The sequence below is a fragment of the Macaca mulatta genome, chromosome 10, assembly GCF_049350105.2.
Source record: "Macaca mulatta isolate MMU2019108-1 chromosome 10, T2T-MMU8v2.0, whole genome shotgun sequence".
NCBI classification, from domain to species: Eukaryota; Metazoa; Chordata; class Mammalia; order Primates; family Cercopithecidae; genus Macaca; species Macaca mulatta.
Genome location: NC_133415.1, coordinates 851,683 through 874,764, shown reverse-complemented (window position 1 = coordinate 874,764; position 23,082 = coordinate 851,683). Strand labels below are relative to the sequence as shown.

Genomic DNA, 23,082 nt, shown 5'->3' with positions numbered 1-23,082 from the left:
TACTTTCTGCTGCTGCTGCTCAGCAGGGCCAGGACAGGGCGCGAAGGAAGAAGTTTGTTTATTGTGTTACATACACAGCACAGGGCTCTGGCCTGCCAGCCATGGAGACCTACTCAAACTCAGGGAGAGGCCGGTCTCCTGAACCTCAGTTTCACTTGGGGGCTCAGCCCAGTCCCCAGGGCCTTCTGCTGGTTGCTCCTCCCTCCAAAGTCCTGCCCTGGAGGCTCCAGGAGAAATCCAAGGAGTGGGGGGGTGGAGAGTCAGGGTGAGGAGTGGACACTGGTCAGCTGCCCCTTCTGCTGGAAGTAGAACTGGAACCGAGACTGGGCATAGTCCTAGGGAAGGAAACCCACCCCACACAGTGGTGAGAAGACGTGGGACCAGCATTCTGCACCCACCTCAGACTGCCCACAGCCACCCAGGACTCCCCAGGCCTCCTGGAAGAGTGTGGCTGCTGCTGCTCCCCAGTCCCCAGCTAGCAGCATTCCCATTCCCAGGGTCACTTACCAAGTAACCAAATTCTATGGTGGACATGGATGCCTGGAGGATGGACCACAGACCCCAGAAGAAATGGGACGCCAGAGCATACCTGGGGGGAGGGCAGGAAAAGTAGGGGTATTCATAAAGCACATCTGGCTCTGCTTGGATCCCCTCACCCAGGCTGGCCAATCCCTGCAGTTTTAACTTCTCCCCCACTGTGCTAACCCCACTCTGCACAACCACCTTCCCTGCAGCTTGATTAATCTGCCTCTTCCCCAATCCCCCTTTCCTCTGCTCTGCCCTACCCCACCCCGCCCCTCCTTCCTCACCGACTGACTTCTACCAGCAAATCTTCTTCCAGTTTTCTCTGCTCCTCTTGGGACAGGGTCTCACCTTTCTTCGCCTCTGCCAGGTAATGGCGAATAAAATGCAGCTGCGATCAACGGCCAAGAGTCAGGAATTGGGGAGACTGTGGAGTATTTCCCAGGTAACATCCTTTCCAGCCATTCCTTCCAGACTCCACCTCCCTCCTTCCTCACAGGATGGGTCCTGCTCCCCAGCCTCTGGCCCACATACCTGCTGTCCTTGAGTGGGGTAGTCTGTGGGCCTTGCTTTGTAGAAAGGCCATTCCTCGTGAGTATAATCATAAACCCACTCACAAAAATGGTTCCCAATGTCAAAGCCCCTGGGAGAATAAGGTGGACATTCAGTCCCCAAATGCCCTGGGCAGCTGGCCTGTTTTCAAGTGCCCTGTGGGAACAGATCTATGGGAAGCCATCTTTCCAGCCTCACCTATAGTTATAACTGCTGTACTCGAAGTCCACCAGCATGAGGCTGTCAGCATTTTCTGGCTCTGAGAGCAGCAAGATGTTCCCTGGGGGAATGGGGTGAGGTTCTGCTCACTCCAGAGCCCTCTGGCTCCTCCATCTTGGGTTGGGAGACTCAGATGCCTTCTCCTACCTTCCTGGATGTCATTGTGGCAGAAGACGACTGGCGATGGGGTAGACTCTAGTAACTTCCTGCAGGGGTATGGGAGCATGGGTCCTGAGCAGGAGTGACTAGAGAAGGATCAGAGCCACACGAACAGGCCAGGCCCTGACACCAGCCCTCAGCAAATACTGGAAGGGCGGACACCATTACCATTAGCCTTGTCCTGCCTGCCCTCACCTGAGGTTGCCCATCTCATCCTTCAGGCTGTACATCTCCAGCAGGTTCATCTCAGGGAGGCCAGTTGGGGGCAGGTCCTGGATCTGTTTTAGGTACCTGAAGCCCAAATAATAGGACACACTGGCTCTGATATTCTTTCCCATCCCTTTCCTATCTACCCCTCAGGCCAGACTACTGCACCCCTGCTCTTATCACTGTGTGACTTGTCTGGCAATCATTTCTTCTTTCTTTTTTTTTTTTTTTTTTTTTTTTTTTGAGACAGAGTCTCGCTCTGTCGCCCGGGCTGGAGTGCAGTGGCCGGATCTCAGCTCACTGCAAGCTCCGCCTCCCGGGTTCACGCTATTCTCCTGCCTTAGCCTCCCGAGTAGCTGGGACTACAGGCGCCCACCACCGCACCCGGCTAATTTTTTGTATTTTTTTTTAGTAGAGACGGGGTTTCACCGTGTTAACCAGGATGGTCTCGATCTCCTGACCTTGTGATCCGCCCGTCTCGGCCTCCCAAAGTGCTGGGATTACAGGCTTGAGCCACCGCGCCCGGCCCATTTCTTCTTTCTTTTGAGATAGAGTCTTACTCTGTCACCCAGGCTGGAGCGCAGTGACACGATCTCGGCTCACTGCAACCTCTGCCTCCCTGGTTCAAGCAATTCTCCTGCCTCAGCCTCCCGAATAGCTGGGACTACAGGTACACGCAGACATTAGCCTGGCTAATTTTTTGTATTTTAATAGAGACAGGGTTTCACCGGTTGGTCTCGAACTCCTGAGCTCAGGCAATATGCTCGCCTCAGCCTCCCAAAGTGCTAGGATTACAGGCATGAGCCACCGTGCCTGGCCTTGGCAATCATTTATTTTCTTTTTTTGTTTGTTTTTTTGAGACAGAGTCTTGCTCTGTCACCTAGGCTGAAGTGCAATAGCACGATCTCAGCTCACTGCAACCTCCGCCTCCTGGGCTCAAGGGATCCTCCCACCTCAGCCTCCTGAGTAGCTGGGATTACAGGTGCCTGCCAACACGATGGGCTAATTTTTGTATTTTTAGTAGAGATGGCATTTTGCCGTGTTGGCTAGGGCAGTCTTGGAACTCTTGACCTCAAGTGACTCACCCACCTCGGCTCCCAAAGTTCTGGGATTACAGGCATGAGGCACTGCTTGTGGCCTCTGGCAGGCATTTCAAAGCCTGTTCTGTGAGAGCCCATGATATCAAATCCTCTCAAGTGGAGGGCTGGATAGAGCCCCGGACACATGTGCTGGCAAAGAGGTTCAGCTCAGGTGTACAGGAGCCCTGAGGAGGCTCCTGACTCACCGCTCCATGGTCCCAAACAACCAGTGGGGCTCCTTGGTGAAAGGCATCTCCATGCCATGGAATTGCGCCATCTTCGTGGCAATGGCTGCTGACAACACTGGCTCTCGAAGCTCTTGAGTTTTCAATGGCCGGCTCTGCACCCAGGAAGCTATCAGGGTGGTGATGGGGCTGGGGCAGGAGGGGGAAGGATTGGGGCATGGGGGGAGGTCAGGGTTTGGGGTGAGGGATGTGAAGGCAGACATTGGGCACTGGGGTAGGGTTAGGGAGTGGAGGTGCCTTGGGGAGGAGAAGGTAGGACTGGGCTCGTACTGGGATGTACTGTTCCAGCCGGCCCTCTGGGAAGACGCCATACAGCTGGGGCCCCAGCGACCGCTCCGCAAGGATGGCAAACATCACGCTTTCCAGCACCAGGGAGTCCACGCCCTGAAAAAGGATGGATAGCAAAAGGGCCAAGGCAAAGTGGCGCAGGGACAGACATGAGGGCTTGCTTTCCTCCCACCAGAGCTGGGACTTCTGGTCCAATTGCCTGGAGGCTCTGGAGCACAGGCTTTCGCGATGGTCTGTTTTTATTTAGAGATGGGGTCTCACTATGTTGTTCAGGCTGGTCTCGAACTCCTGTGCTCAAGTGATCCTCTCGCCTCAGCCTCCCAAAGCGCTGGGAATACAGGCCCAGGCTTCAGTGTGAGAAGGTGTTACTCTTAGACTGTGAGCCTGGCTGTCCTTAACTGCGCAATGGGGACACTACTACCCGCATCCCGTAAGCGGCAGGCCCTAAAGCCACTGCGCTGCGGCGCTCACACCCCCTCACCTGCAGGATGGCTCCGTACAGCCGCAGCAGCACCTCCCGGGGCTCCTCGCCAACGCTGGGCAGGTGGTCCGGGAGCGAGCAGCGGAAGAGCAGGTTGCTGAGGCCTCCGCTGCAGACCCACACCAGGCGCGCTCAGCCCGCGGGCGGCCCCACCTGCCGCGGCCCCGGCCCCCTCCCGGCCAGGCCGGCCCCGGCCCCGCCCCAGGCTCGGACGCAAGAAGGGGCGAAAACATGGAGCATCCTGAGGGCCCCGCGGCTGACCCCTGACCCCGATCCGCGCACCGGAGAGGCTGACCCCTGACCTCCCACCTCACGGGGTAAACCCTCAGCTCCTCGGGCTGCACTCGGCGCCAGGCCCCGCCCAAGTACTCCCGGCACCACTGGTAGGCTCGGCGCTCGGCGTCACGCGACAGCGAAGAGGCGCGCCGCCGTTTTGGGGTAGTGTCCGGGCACTTAGACTGCTGCAAGCCGTCTTTGGCCAGGCAGCCGCCAACAGCCCCGCCTCCGGCCACAGCTGTCCCCTCGGCCGCCATGGCGCGGGATCGACCGGGCCCCACGCCCAGCTGCGCTCCGCTCCCTTCGGACGGGCTCGGTTCCTTCCGGCCGCGCTCGGCTCCTCTTCCGGCCGGCCTGGGCTTCTCCGGTCATACTCGGGTCTCTCCGGCTCTATTCGGCTCATGGCTGCGGCGCTCGGCTCTCTCCGTGCCCCGGCCCGGGGGCTCTTTCCGAAGGCCGAATTCCGCTTATCTCCGCCGTGCCCCGCCCCTATGGGCAAGGACCAATGGCCTCTCTCTGGGCGGGGCGGCTGTTGGACGGCCTGGGCCAATCCGGGGCGCCGGGGGCCAATCCGGTGGCGGAGCGGCGCGTGCGCGGGCGCGGAACGGGCTGGGCGAGGTAGCGTCCCGAAAGACCGGAGAGAAGGAGCCGCGCCTCTGTCCCGTGGGGGCCGGAGGGGCGGTGGTGCGGCGGCTGCAGCTGCAGCTCCGGTGCGAGGGCTTCCTTGCCGGGCCCTCTTCCCCGACCTCTGGGGCGCTCCGACGAGGAAGAGCCGCCCAGCGCGCGTCCGTCCTGAGCGTGGGTGAGGCCTGGAGGAGGCGCGCGCGCTAGGCAGGGCTGCCCACCGCGGGCAGAGTGCGGGATGCGGGCACCTGGTGGGTACGCAGTAAACATTTGCTGAAGGAATATGGCCCTTGGGACAGTTCGATGACTCCAGGTGCATAAATCCCCAGTCACACGGGGACTCCCCTGTCCGGTAGAACCGCGCCTCTGAGGAGGCTTTTGCTGCCCTGCTTGAGATGCGCGTCTTCATTCATTCCCCTCTCCCCCATCCTCCTCGTCTCCTTCAGGCCTAGAACTAATTACAGAGTCAAACCCAAAAGCGGAAGGTGGAGACTGGCAGCTTGCCGCAGCCCCCTTCTCGGCCTGCGCACCTCACATTGAGGGCGCCCCGATTTAAACACGTGCCTCCTGCATTTCTGCTGCTGCCCCAGGCTGGTGCGGCGACCAGCAACGCTGGACCCGCAGGGATCCGTGGCAGTGTCTGTCGAACCATGGTTTTCCTTGGGGCATCTGACTAGAGTATTGTTTGATTTGATAACCAGAAAGAAATCAAAAATTGGGGATCACAAGGCTAATATCACTTGCTGCAGTGGAAAATCATGATCATTCTGTTTAAATCTGCGTCAGTTTTGAGACCTAGAGCCCATTAATTGACAAGGAGGCTTGGTTCCTCTCAGGAAGGATCTTACAATACCAGCCTCTGAGCATATACCAAAAAATACTCCCGCAATCCTACCCTAAAGGGACCTAGAGCCACTTTAAAAAGTAACTGGGCCGGGCGCGGTGCCTCACGCTTGTACTCCCAGCATTTTGGGAGGCTGAGGAGGGCGGATCACTTGAGGTCAGGAGTTTGAGACCAGCCTGGCCAACATAGCGAAACCCTGTCTCTACTAAAAATACAGAAATTATTCGGGTGTGGTGGTGTGTGCCTGTAATTCCAGCTATTCGGGAGGCTGAGGCAGGAGAATCTGTTGAACCCAGGCCTTGTTGCAGCGAGCCACTGCACTCCAGCCTGAGCGACAAAACGAGACTCCGTCTCAAAAAAAAAAAAGTGGGCCGGGCGCGGTGGCTCACGCCTGTAATCCCAGCACTTTGGGAGGCCAAGGCAGGTGGATCACGAGGTCAGGAGATCGAGACCACGGGGAAACCCCGTTTCTACTAAAAATACAAAAAATTAGCTGGGCGTGGTGGCGGGCGCCTGTAGTCCCAGCTACTCAGGAGAATGGCGTGAACCCGGGAGGCGAAGCTTGCAGTGAGCCGAGATGGCGCCACTGCACTCCAGCCTGGGCGACAGAGCGAGACTCCGTATCAAAAAAAAAAAAAAAAAAAGTAACTGATTCTGGCTGGGGGCAGTGGATCACACTTGTAATCCCTGCACTTTGGGAAGCTGAGGTAGGAGGATCGTTTGAGCCCAGGAGTTTGAGACCAGCCTGGGCAACATAGCAAGAACCTGTCTTTACAAAAAATTAAAAGATTAGCTGGGCCTAGTGGCAGGTGCCTGTGGTTCCAGCTACTCTGGATGCTGAGGTGAGAGAATCACTTAAGCCCAGGAGGTCAAGGCTGCAGTGACCTGTGTTCACACCACTGCACTCCAGCCTGAGCAACACAGCAAGACCCTGTCTGACCAACAACAAAAACACACCAAAAAAACTAGTTTACTTTGGAAAAAGGACTATCTAGATCTTTCAAGGGCTGTTAGATACAGGATCTGAGCTGACGTTGTTACCAGGACCCCTGAAGCATCATGGCCCTCTCATTAGGGTACAGGTGTATGGAAATCAGATGATAATCAGAATCCCAACCCAAGTCCTGTGGTTACTTCTCTGGTCTCAATGCATACTTGGGATGTTTGTACCTAGCAGAGGGCCAAGCTTGTACATTAATCCCAGGCCTTTGGTACCATATGGTAAGGAAGAGCAAAGTAGAAGCCTTTGAAACTCCTCACCTACTGAAACCTTTCCAGGATTGTAAGTCAGAAACAATCCTGCATTCCAGGTATAATTGCAGAGGTATTTCGCCCTCAAAGACTTATAAAGTGGTGGTCACCATTTCATCCTTTCAATTAACCTGAATGGCTCCTGCTAAGTCTTGGTGGATTCAAGTAAATGATGTTATCCGGCACAAACTTAGCCAAGTCGTGTCCCCGATCACACAGCTGTGCTAAGTGTGGTATCTTTCCTGGAACCAGTGAATGCACCTCCGGCACTCAATGCAATTATTGACTTGGTGAACATTCTTTTCTTTTTTTTTTTTTTTTTTTTTTTGAGACGGAGTCTCACTCTGTCACCCAAGCTGGAGTGCAGTGGCCGGATCTCAGCTCACTGCAAGCTCCACCTCCCGGGTTCACGCCATTCTCCTGCCTCAGCCTCCCGAGTAGCTGGGACTACAGGCGTCCACCACCTCGCCCGGCTAGTTTTTTTGTATTTTTTTAGTAGAGACGGGGTTTCACCGTGTTAACCAGGATGGTCTCGATCTCCTGACCTTGTGATCCGCCCGTCTCGGCCTCCCAAAGTGCTGGGATTACAGGCTTGAGCCACCGCGCCCGGCTCTTGGTGAACATTCTTTTCAATTCCCAGTGGTAAAGAGGATTGAAAGCAGTTCACACTTATATGGGAAGGACAGCTCTATAAATTGTCTTGCTTCGTGCTGTTTGAACTCTCCTATTCTCTTGTCACAATAGTCCTTGGGTAGCTTATCTATATTCCATATAACACTGATGACATACCAGTTGCACCTTAGGCCACTTATCATCTATATTCCATGTAACACTGACGACATCATACCAGTTGGACCTTAGGTAGCTTATCGATATTCCATATAACATCGATGACATCATACTAGTTGGACACGGTGGAGAAGGAAGTGCTCTGGCCTTGTTAAGGCAATGCATGTCAGAGGATGAGGGAGAAGCCCTCAGAAGTTCTGGAGCCTGCCAGATCAGTGACATTTTCAGGGGTGCAGCGTTTGAGGGTGAGCCAGGGACAAGTTACTGCATCCTGCATCCTTATAAGGAAGAAAGAGGCACAGCATTGATGCACCTCTGTGTTTTGGAGTCAGCGTGCACTGCACTAGGGGATACCTCTGACCCCTGTATTGGGTAACGGGGAAACTTCCAGCGTTGAGTAGGACTCAGAGAAAAAGAGGGCTCTGCTAAAGATTTGGATTGGGAGATGGGCTTCCCTGCTGCGTAGATCCAGTGGGTTACGGGGAGCTTATTTGGAGTCGGAAGGACCCCATATGGCATCTCTGGCAAACTCCAACGGAAGAGTTGCAGTGCAGTGTCCTAGAGTTCTTGGACAAGACCATGCCTTCTGCAGCAGAGAACTACTCACCAAGTGAAAGCAGTATCAGGCACACTACCAGACCCAAGTAGAGACTGAGCACCTTCTGGTAGGGCATCAGTGACCTTGCAACAGAGTCTGCCCAAGCGAGATATTGTCAGATCCTCCAAGTCAGTAGGTCAGAGGCTCAGTAGCAATTGATTGTGCAATGAAAAAGGTAGCCTTGGGCTTGGACCCAAGCCTGTCTAGTGGGTAACAGTCATTTACAGGAAGAGGTGGCGGTGTGGCCCCACATCTGCTTTGCACTGATACTTCTCTCTTAGACAAAACAAACAAACATTCTGGTCTGGTTCGTGTATGGGTCAGTTTGATGTGTTGATATGAACTGAAAATGAACCACAGGTACACTACAGTCCCATTCAGGGTGACCCTAAAGGACAATAATAGGAAATCCTCCATGGGGCTGAGCTTCCAGCAGTTCGTGTGGATATCCACTTTGTAGGAAGGGAGCAGACAGAGTAGTGGCCTGAGGGAGGGACGCATATGAGCTTCTGGGTTGTGACGTCCTGCTGGCTCCTCAGGGGCCTGAAAAGGGCAAGAAGGGAAGATAGACCTACAGGAGTAGCCAGACAATATGTGCATCTTTCTGCCTCATGTTAATACTGCAGAGGAGTCGCTGAACAGCAGGATGGATGGATGTCAGTCAGCTGTGCCCCTGGCTACCCTCTGCTTGCACAGTGGACTGTCAGTGGAGGCATCATGCAGAAGGAACACAGGTTAGTGTCACCCAACACAGGCCTTTTATCAAGGCTTGTCTCATGATGACTGCTGCTGAAAGTGATCAGTGCTGAGCCCCTGCGGAGACACCATCCCTAGAGCACCCCAACTAATTACTTAGTGGCAAGTTGGTTACAGCCCTTCATCGTTGCTGGAGTTGACACCCACTCTGGATAAGGGTTTGTCTTCTGTATCCACAGGGTCCCAGGCCAGCATCACTATCCAGGCACTTCAAGCATGCTCCATGTACCAACGTGGGATCATGGATCACATTGCCTCAGGCCAAGAAAGCCATTTTATAGTGAAAGAGGTATGGTAGTGTGTGGATTGCCATGGGATCCACTGCTTCCCTAATATCCTGCGTTACGCAAAAGCCGCTAGGCTACTGGAAAGATGGGATGACTTCTTAAGGGCTTAGCTGAGGTCCTGGTTCTAGGACAGTATCCTGAGGAGTTGGGATCTACACACTGAATCAAAGCCTAACACATGGTGCTCTGCCCCCAGTAGATACATTCTGTGGATCCAAGAACAAAGACACAGGTCCAGGAACCCAAGGGTTGGGATTTGCTGCTTCTCACCATCGTTCCCAGGGACTCACACTTAGAATTTGTACATTCTGTCTCCACAGCCTCAGGATCTGCCGGATTAGGGCCTGTTTCCCAGGTAGGAACGCTTCCACAAGGGCACTCCCGCTGGTTGCAGGAAGGATACCCCCGCTAAGCCTGAATCTGCAAAGACCACCAGGTTACTCTCAGCTCCTCATACTGGTGGACCAGCAAGCCACAAAGGAGGGGATACTTGATCCTGATAAACAGTGAGGATAGAGCGTGGCTGCTGCGTAATGGGGCAAGCAGGGATTGGTCTGGCACTTAGAAGATTCATCTAGGTCTGTCTTGGTGCTTCCATGCCAAGTAATGACAATTAAAGGTCTTTTTTTTTCTTTTCTTTTTTTCTTTTTTTTTTTTTTTTTGACATGGAGTCTCGCTCTGTCGCTGAGGCTGGAGTGCAGTAGCACGATCTCAGCTCACTGGAAGCTCCGTCTCCCGGGTTCACGCCTTTCTCCTGCCCCAGCCTCCTGAGCAGCTGGGACTACAGGGGCACGTTGCCACGCCCAACTAATTTTTTTATTTTTAGTAGAGACGGGGTTTCACCGTGTTAGCCAGGATAGTCTCGATCTCCTGACCTTGTGATCTGCCCACCTTGGCCTCCCAAAGTGCTGGGATTACAGGACTGAGCCACCACGCCTGGCTGAAAAGGTCTTTTCAGCAGCCATAGCCTCTAAGGGCTCAGACCCCACAGGGTGAAGGTCTGGGCGGTGTCACCAGGCAAGCCATGGAGACAAGCTGGAATGCTAGTGAGGGTGAGGCCAAGGAGGAGGTGGCTGCTGAATATCTGTTACTTGGGAGAAGCTGTAGCAGTGGGGATTGTATTTGTTCTGCTAAGCCTCTTGTATTAAGGCTTTCATAGGAGTTGTAACTAGCCTTTGCTTTGAAGAATCGTGACAGAGCAGACTCAATGTGGTCGCTGAGTAGATCTGAGGGGTCAGGAGATGGTGTCTTGACTGATGCCCTCAGCCCACCTTTATTTAACTGCAGGGGACACAGAGCTGCATCTCTGCTGTGTGTCTTTGCACTTCCTGCTCCAGGCCTTCTCTGACACCATGGCAGCCCCCTGAGCCTGTGCCGAGATCGTGCCACTGCACTCCAGCCTGGGCAACAGAGCTAAACTCCATCTCAAAAATAAATAAATCAATCAATAAAGGCTAGGGGGAATGCATGCAGGAATGGACTATGAGGATACAAAGCCAAGAATGAATTGTAGGTTAGTGCAATTTATCAACATGGATGCACTTCAAAGAGAATCTGGATTCCATGTTTTGGCTCAAGGCCTGGGAGTAGTTATGACTGTGCCTGGTTGGCTGAGTGAAGCCTGGACTCCTTGGTGGTTTACACGGATGGGAAGATGAGAATGTGGAGTGGATTTGTGATGTATGTGACGTGACCTGGCTGCCACTCTCCTCTCTCTATCCCTTCATTAGACCATTGTGTAATTTAAAAGAATAGGTTATAAATTTCTTTTCAAGATACAGTCAACAAAATGAAAAGGCAACCTATGGAACGGGAGAAAATATTTGCAAATCATATATCTGATAAGGAGTTAATATCAAAAATGTATAAGGAACTTACAAAACTCAATAGCAAAAAAGCAAATAACCCAATTTTAAAATGTGCAAAGGACCTGAATAGACATTTCTCCAAAGAAGACATGCAAATGGCCAACAAGTGTGTGACGGGGCCCAACATCACTGATTAGTGATACTGATCACTGCACTCCAGGCTGGGCGGCAGAGCGAAACTCCGTCTTAAAAAAAAAAAAAAAAAAGACTTGGGAGGCCGAGACAGGAGGATCATGAGGTCAAGAGATCAAGACCATCCTGGCTAACACGATGAAACCCCGTCTTTACTAAAAAAATACAAAAAACTAGCCGGGCGAGGTGGCGGGTGCCTGTAGTCCCAGCTACTCAGGAGGCTGAGGCGTAAACCTGGGAGGCGGAGCTTGTAGTGAGCTGAGATCCGGCCACTGCGCTCCAGCCTGGGCAACAGAGCAAGACTCCGTCTCAAAAAAAAAAAGACGAGAGATAACAAATGCTGACAAGGAAGTGGAGAAAAGAGAACCCTTGTATACTGTTGGTGAAAAGGTAGATTGGAAGAGCCATGATGGAATACAGTAAAAAATTAAAATTAAAACAGAACTACCATGCAATCCAGCAATCCCACATCTGGATGTATATCCAGAGGAAATGAAATCAGTGTCTTGGAGGATATCTGTACTAGCATGTTCACTGCAGCATTATTCACAATAGCCAAGATTAGGAAGCAACCTGAGTGTGCGTCAGCAGGTGAATGGATAAAGACCAGGTGTGCGTGCTGACTGGGGATTCTAAAATTATGGGAAAACTGGAAAATCGATATTAGGGGACCATCTGCCCCTTTGGCCATGCCCTCTCTGCTTCCTGTATATGAAACTCACTCACCTTATCCCTAAGGGAGACCACTGTAAAAGTTCTAACTACTTGCAGCATTCAGCTCAAAATTTAGGTTCTCTGACTTATATGCAGTTTGCTCCTTTGGGTCCAGAGGTAGATCATTGTGGTCCAGTGACTTATAAAAGATTTGTCATTCATCCTCCAACCAACTCAGTGTACACTAGTTTAATCCAATGACTTACAAACTAAAACATATTGTGTGTCCCAAACATACAAAGAAAGAGTAAGGGCCAGGCGTGGTGGCTCACGCCTATAATCCCTGCACTTTGGGAGGCTGAGGTGGGCGGACCGCCTGAGGTTGGGAGTTAGAGACAAGCCTGACCAACATGGAGAAACCCCATCTCTACTAAAAATACAAAATTAACCGGGCGTGGTGGTGCACGCCTGTAATCCCAGCTACTCAGGAGGCTGAGGCAGGAGAATCGCTTGAACCCAGGAGGTGGACGTTTCAGTGAGCCGAGATTGTGCCATTGCACTCCAGCCTGGGCAAAAAGAGTGAAACTCTGTCTCAAAAAAACAAAACAGAACAAAAGAGTATGAATCGGGTAAATAAAACAAAGACCCCTATTTCGACCCAATCTCTAGTCTATGGCACTTGCCAAATCCTATTGAGCATAAATAGTGAAGTCCCCTTTCCTGGCAGTGCCGGCTCTGTTTTCTGGAATGTTCCTCCTTGTCTGTTACACTTCGTGTCCACATCTAGGAAGACACTCGAGAGGAAACTTCTTGGAGGCTGCACAGTTTCTTCTATGGGATCAAATGCTTACTGGCTTTTGTAGGGATTAGGAGCTGAATTGTCAGAGGATTTGACAAACTAGATTGTAGTTTCTTTGGTGATATGATTTCTCCAAATTTTCAGCTAGAAGTGACCTTCTAGCTTCATAACATGAGTTGGGAAGTTTTCTGCCTCCTGTTTCCTGAAATGTTTATGTAGAATTAGTATTATTTCTTCCTTAAATATTTGCTAGAATTCACCAGTAAGGCAACCTGGATCTGGAGTTTTCTTTGTGGAAGGGTTTTTAATTGGTAATTCAATGTCTTTAATAATTATGAGGCCATTCAGATTTTTCTATTTCTTTTTGTTCCAGCTTTGGTAATTTGTGTCTTTCAAGAAATTTGTTCATTTAATTTACGTTGTCAAGTTTATTGGCATAAAGTTGTTCATAGTTTTATAATTGTTTTAATATCTGCTGAATCTATAGTGATATTTGTGCTTTCATTCCTGGTAAGGATATTTATGTCTTCTTTTTTCGTGATTAGTCTAGCTAGAAGTTTACCAATTTTATTGAGTTTTTTAAAGAACCAGCTTTTGGTTTCATTGATTACCCTCAATTGTGTATATGTTTTTTATTTCATTGATTCTGATCTTTCCTTCTAATTCTCTTTCTCTCTCTTTCTCTTTCTTTCTTTCTTTCCTTCCTTCCTTCCTTCCTTCCTTCCTTCCTTCCTTCCTTCCTTCCTTCTTCCTCCTCCTTCTTCCTTCTTCCTTCTTTCTTCTTTCTTTCTTTCTTCTTTCTTCTTCTTCTCTCTTCTTCTTCCTCTTCCCCTCTCTCTCCTTCCCCTCCCCTCCCTTCCCCTCCCCTCCCTTCCCCTGCCCTCTCTTTTCCTTTCTGACAGGGTCTCACTCTGTTCCTCAGGCTGGAGTCCAGTGGCACTATCACAGCTCACTGCAGCCTTGACCTCCTGGGCTCAAGCAATCCGCCAGCCTCCCGAGTAGCTGGGACTACAGGTGTGTGCCACCACCTGGCTAATGTGTGTGTGTGTGTGTGTGTGTGTGTGTGTGTGTGTGTGTGTAGATGGGGTCCCACTCTGTTGCCCCGGCTGGTCTTGAACTCCTGGGCTCATGCTGTCCTCCCACCCTGGCCTCCCTGCTGGGATTACAGGCATGAACCACCACACCTGGCTCATTTATTTTTCTTTCTTTCCAGTCTATTACTTTCAGCCTATCTTAGTGTTTATATTTAACATTTCATTTCTTGAGGTAGCTTATAGTTTGTGTCTCACTTTTTAAATACATTCTGATAATCTCTGCCTTTCAATCTGAGTTTAGATCATTTCTATTTCATGAAATCATCGATATTATTGGGTTTAAATCTTGCTATTTGTTTTGTTTGTCCCATCTTAGTTCAATTTCCACTTCTTTTCTGCTTTCTGATGGATTGATCAAGTATGTTTTAGTATTCTGTTTTATTACCATTCTTAGCTTACTAATTGTGTCTTTTGTAATTTTTAAAATGTTCTTTCTAGGATTTATAATATATATTTTTAACTTGTCGTAGTCTACACTCACATAATGTTATAGCATCTCACAAATAATGTGAGAGCCTCCTTACAGCAGTATGTTTTCATTTCTCCCTCCCATCCTCTGTATTGGTGTTGTTATGTTTTACATCTGCATATGTTTTAGGGCTGGGCATGGTGGTTCATACCTATAATCCCAGCACTTTGGGAGGCCAAGGCTGGAGAATTCTTGAGCCCAGGCATTCGAGACCAGCCTAGCAACATAGTGAGACCCTGTCTGTACAAAAAAATAAAAATCAGCCAAAAAGGGTGGTATGCACCTGTAGTCCCATCTTCTTGGGAGGTGGGAGAATCACATGAGCATGGGAGGTTGAGGCTGCAGTGAGCCATGATCATGCCACTGCACTCCAGCTTGAGCAACACAGTGAGACCCTGTCTCTAAAGAAAAGAAAAAGAAAGAAAATATATGCAAAATCCACTATAAACACTATGAAACTATAGAGCATAGTCAAGCAGTTTGAAAAGAACCAAATGGAAGTTCTAAAAGGAAAGTTTTAATTTAGTTCAAATTTCATTGAATTTTAATTTCAACTAAATTAAAAACTTAGTATGCAGCTTTAACAGAAGATTTAAATAACCGAAGAGAGACTTCATGAGCTAAAAGATAAATATGAATAAAGTATACCGAATGCTGCCTGGAAAGACACAGATATGGAAAACCTGGAAGGAGGGTTAAGAGACATAAAGGCTAGAATAGGAAAATCCAACATGAGCCTAGTTAGAGTGCCTGAAGGAGAAGAGATGGGAGGGAGCAGAGGAAATCTTTGAAGAGAGAATGGCTATGAAATTTCTAAACTAATGAAAGTAATGTAATTGAGAAATTCATATAAATTTATATAATTGAGAACCTCAGGCAGAAAAAAATACAAAGTAAACCCACACCTAGATATACCACACTGAAACTTCAGAACACCGAGGGCCGGGAGCGGTGGCTCACGCCTGTAATCCCAGCACTTTGGGAGGTTGAGGCAGGCAGATCATGAGGTCAGGAGATCGAGACCACGCTGGCTAACATGGTGAAACTCCATCTCTACTAAAAACACAAAAAAATAGCCTGGCATGGTGGCGGGCGCCTGTAGTCCCAGCTACTTGGGAGGATGAGGCAGGAGAATGCGGGAGGCAGAGCTTGCAGTGAGCTGAGATTGTGTTACTGCACTCCAGCCTGGGAGACAGTGAGACTCCGTCTAAAAAAAAAGAAAAAAATAAACTTCAGGCCGGGTGCGGTGGCTCAAGCCTGTAATCCCAGCACTTTGGGAGGCCGAGACGGGCGGATCACGAGGTCAGGAGTTCGAGACCATCCTGGCTAACACGGTGAAACCCCGTCTCTACTAAAAAATACAAAAAACTAGCTGGGCGAGGTGGCGGGCGCCTGTAGTCCCGGCTACTCGGGAGGCTGAGGCAGGAGAATGGCGTAAAAACCCGGGAGGCGGAGCTTGCAGTGAGCTGAGATCCGGCCACTGCACTCCAGCCTGGGCGACACAGCGAGACTCCGTCTCAAAAAAAAAAAAAAATAAAATAAACTTCAGAACACCAAAGACAAAAAAGTCCTAAATGCAGCTGGAGATGCATGAAAAATGACCTTCAAGGGAGTGACTGAGAGATGATGCTTTGTAACAACAAGGAAAGCCAGAGGAGGACAATGGATGAGACCTTGGCGGTGATAATGGAAACTAAGGACCTGACCCAGAATTCTATATCCTGTAAAATTATCTTTCAGGAACAAGGACAAAATGAAGACATTTTCAGACAAACTGAGTTTACTAGCGAAGATTCTCATTAAAGAAATATTTAAAAGGTGTACTTCAGGCAAAAAGAAGTGGTATCGGCTGGGCACGGTGGCTCACGCCTGTAATCCCAGCACTTTGGGAGGCCGAGGCGGGCAGATCACAAGGTCAGGAGATTGAGACCGTCCTGGCTAACACGGTGAAACCCCGTCTCTACTAAAACTACAAAAAATTAGCCGGGTGTGGTGGAGGGCGCCTGTAATTCCAACCACTTGGGAGGCTGAGGCAGGAGAATGGCGTGAACCCGGGAGGCGGAGCTTGCAGTGAGCCGAGCGCCACTGCACTCCAGCCTGGGTGACAGAGTGAGACTCTGTCTCAGAAAAAAAAAAAAAAAAAAAAAAAAAAAAAAAAAAAAGAAGTGGTATCACAGGATGATCTGACAAGAAAAGGGAATGAAGAATCCAGTAAGAGGTAACATTGGGTAAATCTAAGTAAACATTGATGGTTTAAAGCAATGATAACAATTCCTATGGGTCTTGAAAAGAAAAATAATAGCCAGGCACAGTGGCTCACACCTATAATCCCAGTACTTCGGAAGGCTGAAGCAGGAGAATTGCTTGAGCCTGGGAGGTCGAGGCTGCAGTGAGCCAAGATCATGCCACTGCACTCCAGCCTGGGTGACAGTGAGACTCTGTCTGAAACATCAGGGAAGAAAAGGAAAAATAAAGAATATTAAAATACATAATAATAAAATTTAACTTGGGACTGGAGTAAATAGTTAAATACTTCTCCGGTCCTTGTATTGTTCAGGAAGAGGGTAAAAATATTGATTAACTAGGCTTTGATAATTTAAGTGTGAGTGTCATAATTAACAGGATGCCTTAGATTGGATTCTTTCAGAAGAAGTAGCTGAGACCAGGATTCACATGCAAGTAGTTTGTTTGAAGCTGCAGGAAATAAGGTGGGTGGGTGAGAAAGTGAGGCAGGGGAGGGAAGAAGTGCCACCCTCCCAGCTGCCTCGTCTCTTATCCTGTGGCCTATGTAGCAAGATTGTACTTAGAACTTAGCTATTAGATCCAGAGGATAAAGACAGGTTTTGAGGCTACACATGGTAGCTCATGCCTGTAATCCTAACACATTGGGAGGCCAAGGCAGGTGGATCACTTGAGCCCAGGAGTTGGAGACCAGCCTGGAAAACATGGTGAAACCTTGTCTCTACAAAAAAATAAAAAATTATCCAGGCATGGTGGCGGGTGCCTGTGGTCCTAGCTACTCAGGAGGCTGAGGTGAGAGGTTTGCTTGAGCTGAGGAGGCAGAGGTTGCAGTGAGCCAAGATCACATCACTGCACTCCAGCCTGGGTGACAGAGTGAGACCCTATCTCTTTTTTTTTTTTTTTTTTTGAGACGGAGTCTCGCTCTGTCGCCCAGGCTGTAGTGCAGTGGCCGGATCTCAGCTCACTGCAAGCTCCACCTCCCAGGTTTACGCCATTCTCCTGCCTCAGCCTCCCGAGTAGCTGGGACTACAGGCACCCGCCACCACACCCGGCTAGTTTTTTGTATTTTTAGTAGAGACGGGGTTTCACCATGTTAGCCAGGATGGTCTCGATCTCCTGACCTCATGATCCACCCGTCTCGGCCTCCCAAAGTGCTGGGATTACAGGCTTGAGCCACCGCGCCCGGCGAGACCCTATCTCAAGAAAAAAAAAAAAAAAAAAAGACAGTGTTTGTTAATCAAATTAGGTAATTATGCTGGGAGTTCCAGGATGACAAGTTTGTGGGTGTAAGAGGCCTGGTAAATCTCTGTTCAGGGTCTCCAGCAACCTATCAGGGACTCTCCCTGTCAGGCAGAGCCCTGACATCACCAACTTTAGTGCATCTTCAGGAGGAATTGGGGAAATCTGAGAAGTGCTCACCAAACATCAAACATTCTCCAGCTTGATAGCTCCTGGCATACTTTGCTGGGCCTGTTCCCTTTGCACTCATCACAGTAAATGGAAAACTCTCCAAAATTTGTATGTCAGAGAGAGATTTGTCGAAGCTGCAGTGCTGTCCTCCTTGGGGCTATGACCCTGCTGCAGTGCAAAGACTTTCATGAAAGTGTATAATTCTGTTGTTTGTTCAGCTATTATAAAAGTGTCTTTGGGCATGTACATTATATGAAGGAGTCTAGTAAGACATTCAGATTTCAGAGATTTAAAAAATTTCCTGGCAAGGTGTGGTGGCTCATGCCTGTAATCCCAGCACTCTGGGAGGCCAAAGCAGGTGGATCACTTGAGTTCAGGAGTTCGAGACCAGCCTGGCCAAGATGGTGAAACCCCATGTCTCTGCTAAAATACAAAAATGAGTTGGGTGTGGTGGTATGCACCTGTAGTCCCAGCTACTTGGAAGGCTGAAGTGGGGAGAATGGCTTAAGCCTGGGAGGCGGAGGTTGCAGTGAACTATGATTGCACCACTGCACTCCAGCCTGGGCGACGGCGCAAAATCGTGTCTCAAAAAAAAAAAAAAAAAAATCCTGATAGTAGCAATCTATTTAAAAACTTCAACTCTGGTGCATATTATAATCTTCTTCTGCACTGGTAGAAATCTGTTTTCTGAAAGGTATAACTATGTGTGAGATTTCTTTCTTAAACCAGAAGAAGAATTTTTTTTTTTTTTTGAGACGGAGTCTCGCTCTGTCGCCCAGGTTGGAGTGCAGTGGCGTGATCTCGGCTCACTGCAAGCTCTGCCTCTTGGGTTCACGCCATTCTCCTGCCTCAGCCTCCCAAGTAGCTGGGACTACAGGCGCCCGCCACCATGCCCGGATAATTATTTGTATTTTTAGTAGAGATGGGGTTTCACCGTGTTAGCCATTGTGGTCTTGATCTCCTGACTTCGTGGTCCTCCCGCCTCGGCCTCCCAAAGTGCTGGGATTACAGGTGTTAGCCACAGCTCCCGGCCAACTGTCACTTTCTTTAAGGCATAACAGTGTTGTAAATGCCATGATTTTGAATGTGCTGTACCATCAGGTGAGAATTACCATTTTCTTTAACATAGGTTGTGCTTGTTTGCTGATGGAAATGATCCAGAAGAGAAGGACAAGCTGATGGTTGAGAGGGTTGATGTCAGGCAAGAAACTTGAGTGGATGATGAGGAAAGTGTGAGGTTCAGTGGACTGGAGGTTTGCGGTGGTTTCATGACACATGGACTGGAGATTTGTAGTGGTTTTGTGACACAGCTCCCAAGTTCTTTGATATTCTTCCCATGGAGGGGTAGGGTCTGTGACCCCCCTCTTGAAACTGGGTAGGCTTGCAACTGCTTTGACCAATAGGCACAGCAGCAGTGATGCTGTAGGACTCCCAAGGTTAGACCAGAAAAGGCCATGCCTTCCCAGGATCCTCACTGTGATGGGAACCAGCCATCATGTAAGAAACTCTACCCTTGGCTGGGTGCGGTGACTCATGCCTCTAGTCCGAGCACTTTGGGAGACTGAGGTAGGCAGATCACTTGAGGTCAGGAGTTCAAGACCAGCCTGGCCAACATGGTGAAAACCCGCCTCTACTAAAAATACCAAAAAAAAATGAGCTGGCATGCTGGCAGGCACCTATAATCCCAGCTACTCGGGAGGCTGAGGTAGGAGAATCACTTGAACCTGGGAGTTGGAGGTTGCAGTGAGCCAAGATCATGCCACTGCACTCCAACCTGGGTGACAGAGTGAGACTCTTGTCTCCAAAAAAAAAGAAAAAGAGAAGAGAAACTACCCTGAGACCACCATGCAGGAGAGCCCAGTGGATATGCTGGTGACAGCCACAGCAGAGCTCCCAGCTCACACTCAGCATCCACTGCCAACCTTCTAAATGAACCATCTCAGACCTTGAGCCAGGCTCACCTCCAGCTGCAACCAAACCTCAAAAGAGACCTAGGCAACTACTTCTCATTGGAGTCCTTCCTGAATTTCTACCCCTAACACAAACAACTGTAAATAACAACTTAATTGTTTTAATTCACTAAATTTGAGGATAATTTGTTAGTAATAGTAATTGAAGCACATTTCTTATGGAGTTAAAAAAGAAAAAAGGCCAGATGCAGGGGCTCACACATATAATCCCTGCACTTCTGGAGGCTGAGGTGAGTGTATCGCTTGAGCTCGGGAGTTTGAGAGCAGGCTGAGCAACATGATGAAACCCTGTCTCTACAAAAAATACAAACATTAGCCAGGTGTGGTGGCATACACCTATAGTCCCAACTACTCTGAGGACTGAAGTGGGAGAATTGCTTGAATCCAGGAGGCAGAGGTTGCAGTGAGCTGAGATTGCACTACTACATTCCTGCATGGGTGACACAGCAAGACCCTGTCTCAAAAACAAACAAACAAACAAAATGTGGATGTTGTAGTAATGCCGCAAGAAAGAGACCAAGAGAAGTAGGAGGTAGTGATCAGACACCTGGATGCGTAAAAATCCAGATTCAGGAAATGGTGGCATTAGGACTTCACCATGGTGAAGGTAGAACTCTTAATTTTCATCTTTATTAAATGTCTGTTTGCAGTTTTAACCATTGGCATATTTATTTTGTGTTTGTGATTTCTGTGAAATATGAGTACAATAAAGACTGATAGTTTGCATTTGTTTTCTAATCTCTCAGAAAGTTGTCAGAAAATGTTCTCTGACAGGCCGGGCGCGGTGGCTCAAGCCTGTAATCCCAGCACTTTGGGAGGCCGAGACGGGCGGATCACGAGGTCAGGAGATCGAGACCATCCTGGCTAACACAGTGAAACCCCGTCTCTACTAAAAATACAAAAAACTAGCCGGGCGAGGTGGCGGGCGCCTGTAGTCCCAGCTACTCGGGAGGCTGAGGCAGGAGAATGGCGTGAACCCGGGAGGCAGAGCTTGCAGTGAGCTGAGATCCGGCCACTGCACTCCAGCCTGGGTGACAGAGCGAGACTCCGTCTCAAAAAAAAAAAAAAAAAAAGAAAATGTTCTCTGACTTTTTAGAATTGCTGTGGTCAGGATTGCGGAAACTATTGCAATTCCAACTCTCCCTTCTAAGTCCAATCAGTTTTGTGCTTTGTACTGTCTATGCCATTCATGCACCATAGAGGGAAGAAAATGTTAAAATGGTCATGACACAGCATCTTGATTTGTCGTTGAAGGAGAAGGAGAAGGAGTCTGGAAGGACGCTGACAACGGATGGTGGTCAGGAAGGAAAAACCGTGGCCCACAGGCCAGAGGAGGAGAGAACTTCAAGGAGGGATATTCAGCTTCCTGTGGACCCCCATTTGTTCATCCATACGATGATGCTCTGAGGAGCACAGGAGGAAGGTGTAAATTGGATAAAATGTGCATGACGTAAGGAGCATAAACCCCTCAGGAAAGAGATGCTGCCTTTTCACTAACGTGTCCCTGAGCTGCACAGAGCAGCCCTGGGGGGACTGGGAGGCCATGGCCCCTGTGTGAGGAGCAGGGGAAAGGTGAGCCTCAAATGATCACCAACAAACACCAGGGCCTGTGTCTGGGGCTTACACACGGCATGTGGTCCCCACAGCACCATTGCTCAGAGGAAGAATCCAAGATCTGGAGGGATTGTGTAATTTGCCCATGTTCAACAAGTTGGTGGCGAAATGAAGAGTGGCTCCCCTCTTTCGGACTTTAAGGCCGACGATCTTCCATCTGTGCTCTGGGGACAAGACTGAGGTCCACAGATAAAACTGGGGGTGGCATCCCCTGTCTCATGGTCTTTACGCTCATGGGAGCTGGGAGTGACCATCTGATAAGAGGGAGGGAAGGAAGGGGAGAGGCTTGAGGAAGGTTATGGGGGTTAGGATCTAAGATGAAATTTGAGACTGTAAGACTTCGGGTCGGATGCTGTGGCTCGCACCTGTAATCTCAGCATCCTGGGAGGCCATTGCTTGGGCTTGGGCCCAGGAGTTTAAGACCAGCCTAGGTAACATAGACCCTGTTTTTACAAAACAACAACAACAACAAAAAAACCAAACCAGCCAGGTATGGTAGTGTGTGCCTGTGGTCCTAGCTACTCAGAAGGCTGAGGCAGGGGAATTCCTTGAGGCCAGGAATTTGAGGCTACAGTGAGCTAAGGACACACCACTGCACTCCAGCCTGGGTGACAGAGTGAGACCCTGTCTCAAAAGAAAAAACAAAGATTTTAAGATTGCTGCAACTCCAGATGAAGGTAGATCCTGGAGGCACTTTGTGGGAGAGGTCACTACAGTTGAGTATCAAAGACTGTTGACAGATCAGAAGTCAAGGAACTGACTGACCAGGGCATCGGATGGGTCATTTATGTGGGTGTCCAGATTCACCAGTTTGGTGAAAAGACTCGGCATCAAAAGGAAATCTGGAAAGTTAGGGTCAAACTCTCTATGAAATCTGGGAAGAGATTTGAATTTTTATGGGAAAGGCAGGGAGTGGCTAATAGGCCCAGACTCCTTGAACCTCAGAAATGGGGAATGTTTTTAGTGCTTCTAAAATGGAAAAGACTGTTATGGCAAAGACCTGATGCCCCAGACTGGGTTAGAGACCATAAGCTCTCATTCATTCATTCATTCACATGTCTGCTAAGCACCTACTGTGTACCGGGCACCATGCTTGGAGCCTAGGGCTTCACAGAGAGATTGCAGCCTCTCTTCTCTCCAGCCAACCCAAGTCAAGAAGGCAAAAGCATAAACTGGTAGATGGCTTTTTTATTTTTTTTTTTTTTGAGATGGGGTCTGTGCCCCCCAGGCTGGAGTACAGTGGTGTGATCTCAGCTCACTGCAACCTTCGCCTCCTGGGCTTGGCCAGTTTTTTGTATTTTTGGTAGAGACATGTTTCCAGCCTGGTTTCAAACTCTTGAGCTCTAGTGACCCACCCACCTTGGCCTCCCAAAGTGCTGGGATTACAGGTGTGAGCCACTGTGCCCAGCCAAGTAAATGCCATTCTTAGAAAAATACTGTCATTGGCATAAAATATAAATCATGACGGGGCACCAAGGAGTGCAGGCTCAATCAGGCCCTGGCCACAGGCCTCTCTCTGAGCTGGAATGGCAATACTTCCCTTCCCGACTGGCATGAGCTGCTTCTGCCATGTACTTTCTAGTGTTTGTCACTCAAGTGCCTCGTCCTTTCCTAAGGAATAATTTCCAGGCCAGGCGCAGTAGCTCACATCTGT

The 23,082-nt window shown here is 49.5% G+C and overlaps 2 protein-coding genes and 1 long non-coding RNA gene across 13 annotated transcripts; 2 read left to right on the top strand and 1 right to left on the bottom strand.

Annotated features, from left to right (window-relative positions):
- Positions 1 to 31: 31 nt before the first annotated feature.
- CHKB (choline kinase beta) lies at positions 32 to 4,482 on the bottom strand. The gene is given in 11 exon segments (NM_001289955.1): positions 32 to 335; positions 508 to 589; positions 810 to 913; positions 1,057 to 1,165; positions 1,273 to 1,354; positions 1,441 to 1,499; positions 1,648 to 1,743; positions 2,945 to 3,078; positions 3,254 to 3,367; positions 3,753 to 3,861; positions 4,062 to 4,482. Coding segments are annotated over 11 exon segments (1,188 nt in total). The 5' UTR covers positions 4,286 to 4,482; the 3' UTR covers positions 32 to 260.
- On the top strand, positions 4,284 to 21,913 carry LOC107000709 (uncharacterized). 11 transcript variants are annotated; one of them, XR_013398860.1, is made up of 6 exons: positions 4,284 to 4,830; positions 8,761 to 8,868; positions 9,070 to 9,179; positions 9,498 to 9,613; positions 13,553 to 13,644; positions 21,069 to 21,290. XR_013398860.1 is itself a non-coding variant. In XM_077949148.1 (5 exons), the coding sequence occupies exons 1-5, from the start codon at positions 4,284 to 4,286 to the stop codon at positions 21,266 to 21,268; spliced, it is 1,077 nt and encodes a 358-aa protein (XP_077805274.1). In that variant the 3' UTR covers positions 21,269 to 21,913. The 11 variants fall into 11 exon arrangements, 7 of the variants coding, with proteins under 7 accessions (XP_077805274.1, XP_077805276.1, XP_077805275.1 ...); XR_013398859.1 differs by lacking the exon at positions 9,498 to 9,613 and having other exon boundaries at positions 21,069 to 21,913; XR_013398861.1 differs by lacking the exon at positions 8,761 to 8,868.
- Positions 15,189 to 16,014, top strand: LOC144331590 (uncharacterized). Its single transcript, XR_013398864.1, has 2 exons — positions 15,189 to 15,429; positions 15,743 to 16,014. It is a non-coding gene; the product is annotated as an uncharacterized LOC144331590 (long non-coding RNA).
- Positions 21,914 to 23,082: the final 1,169 nt, after the last annotated feature.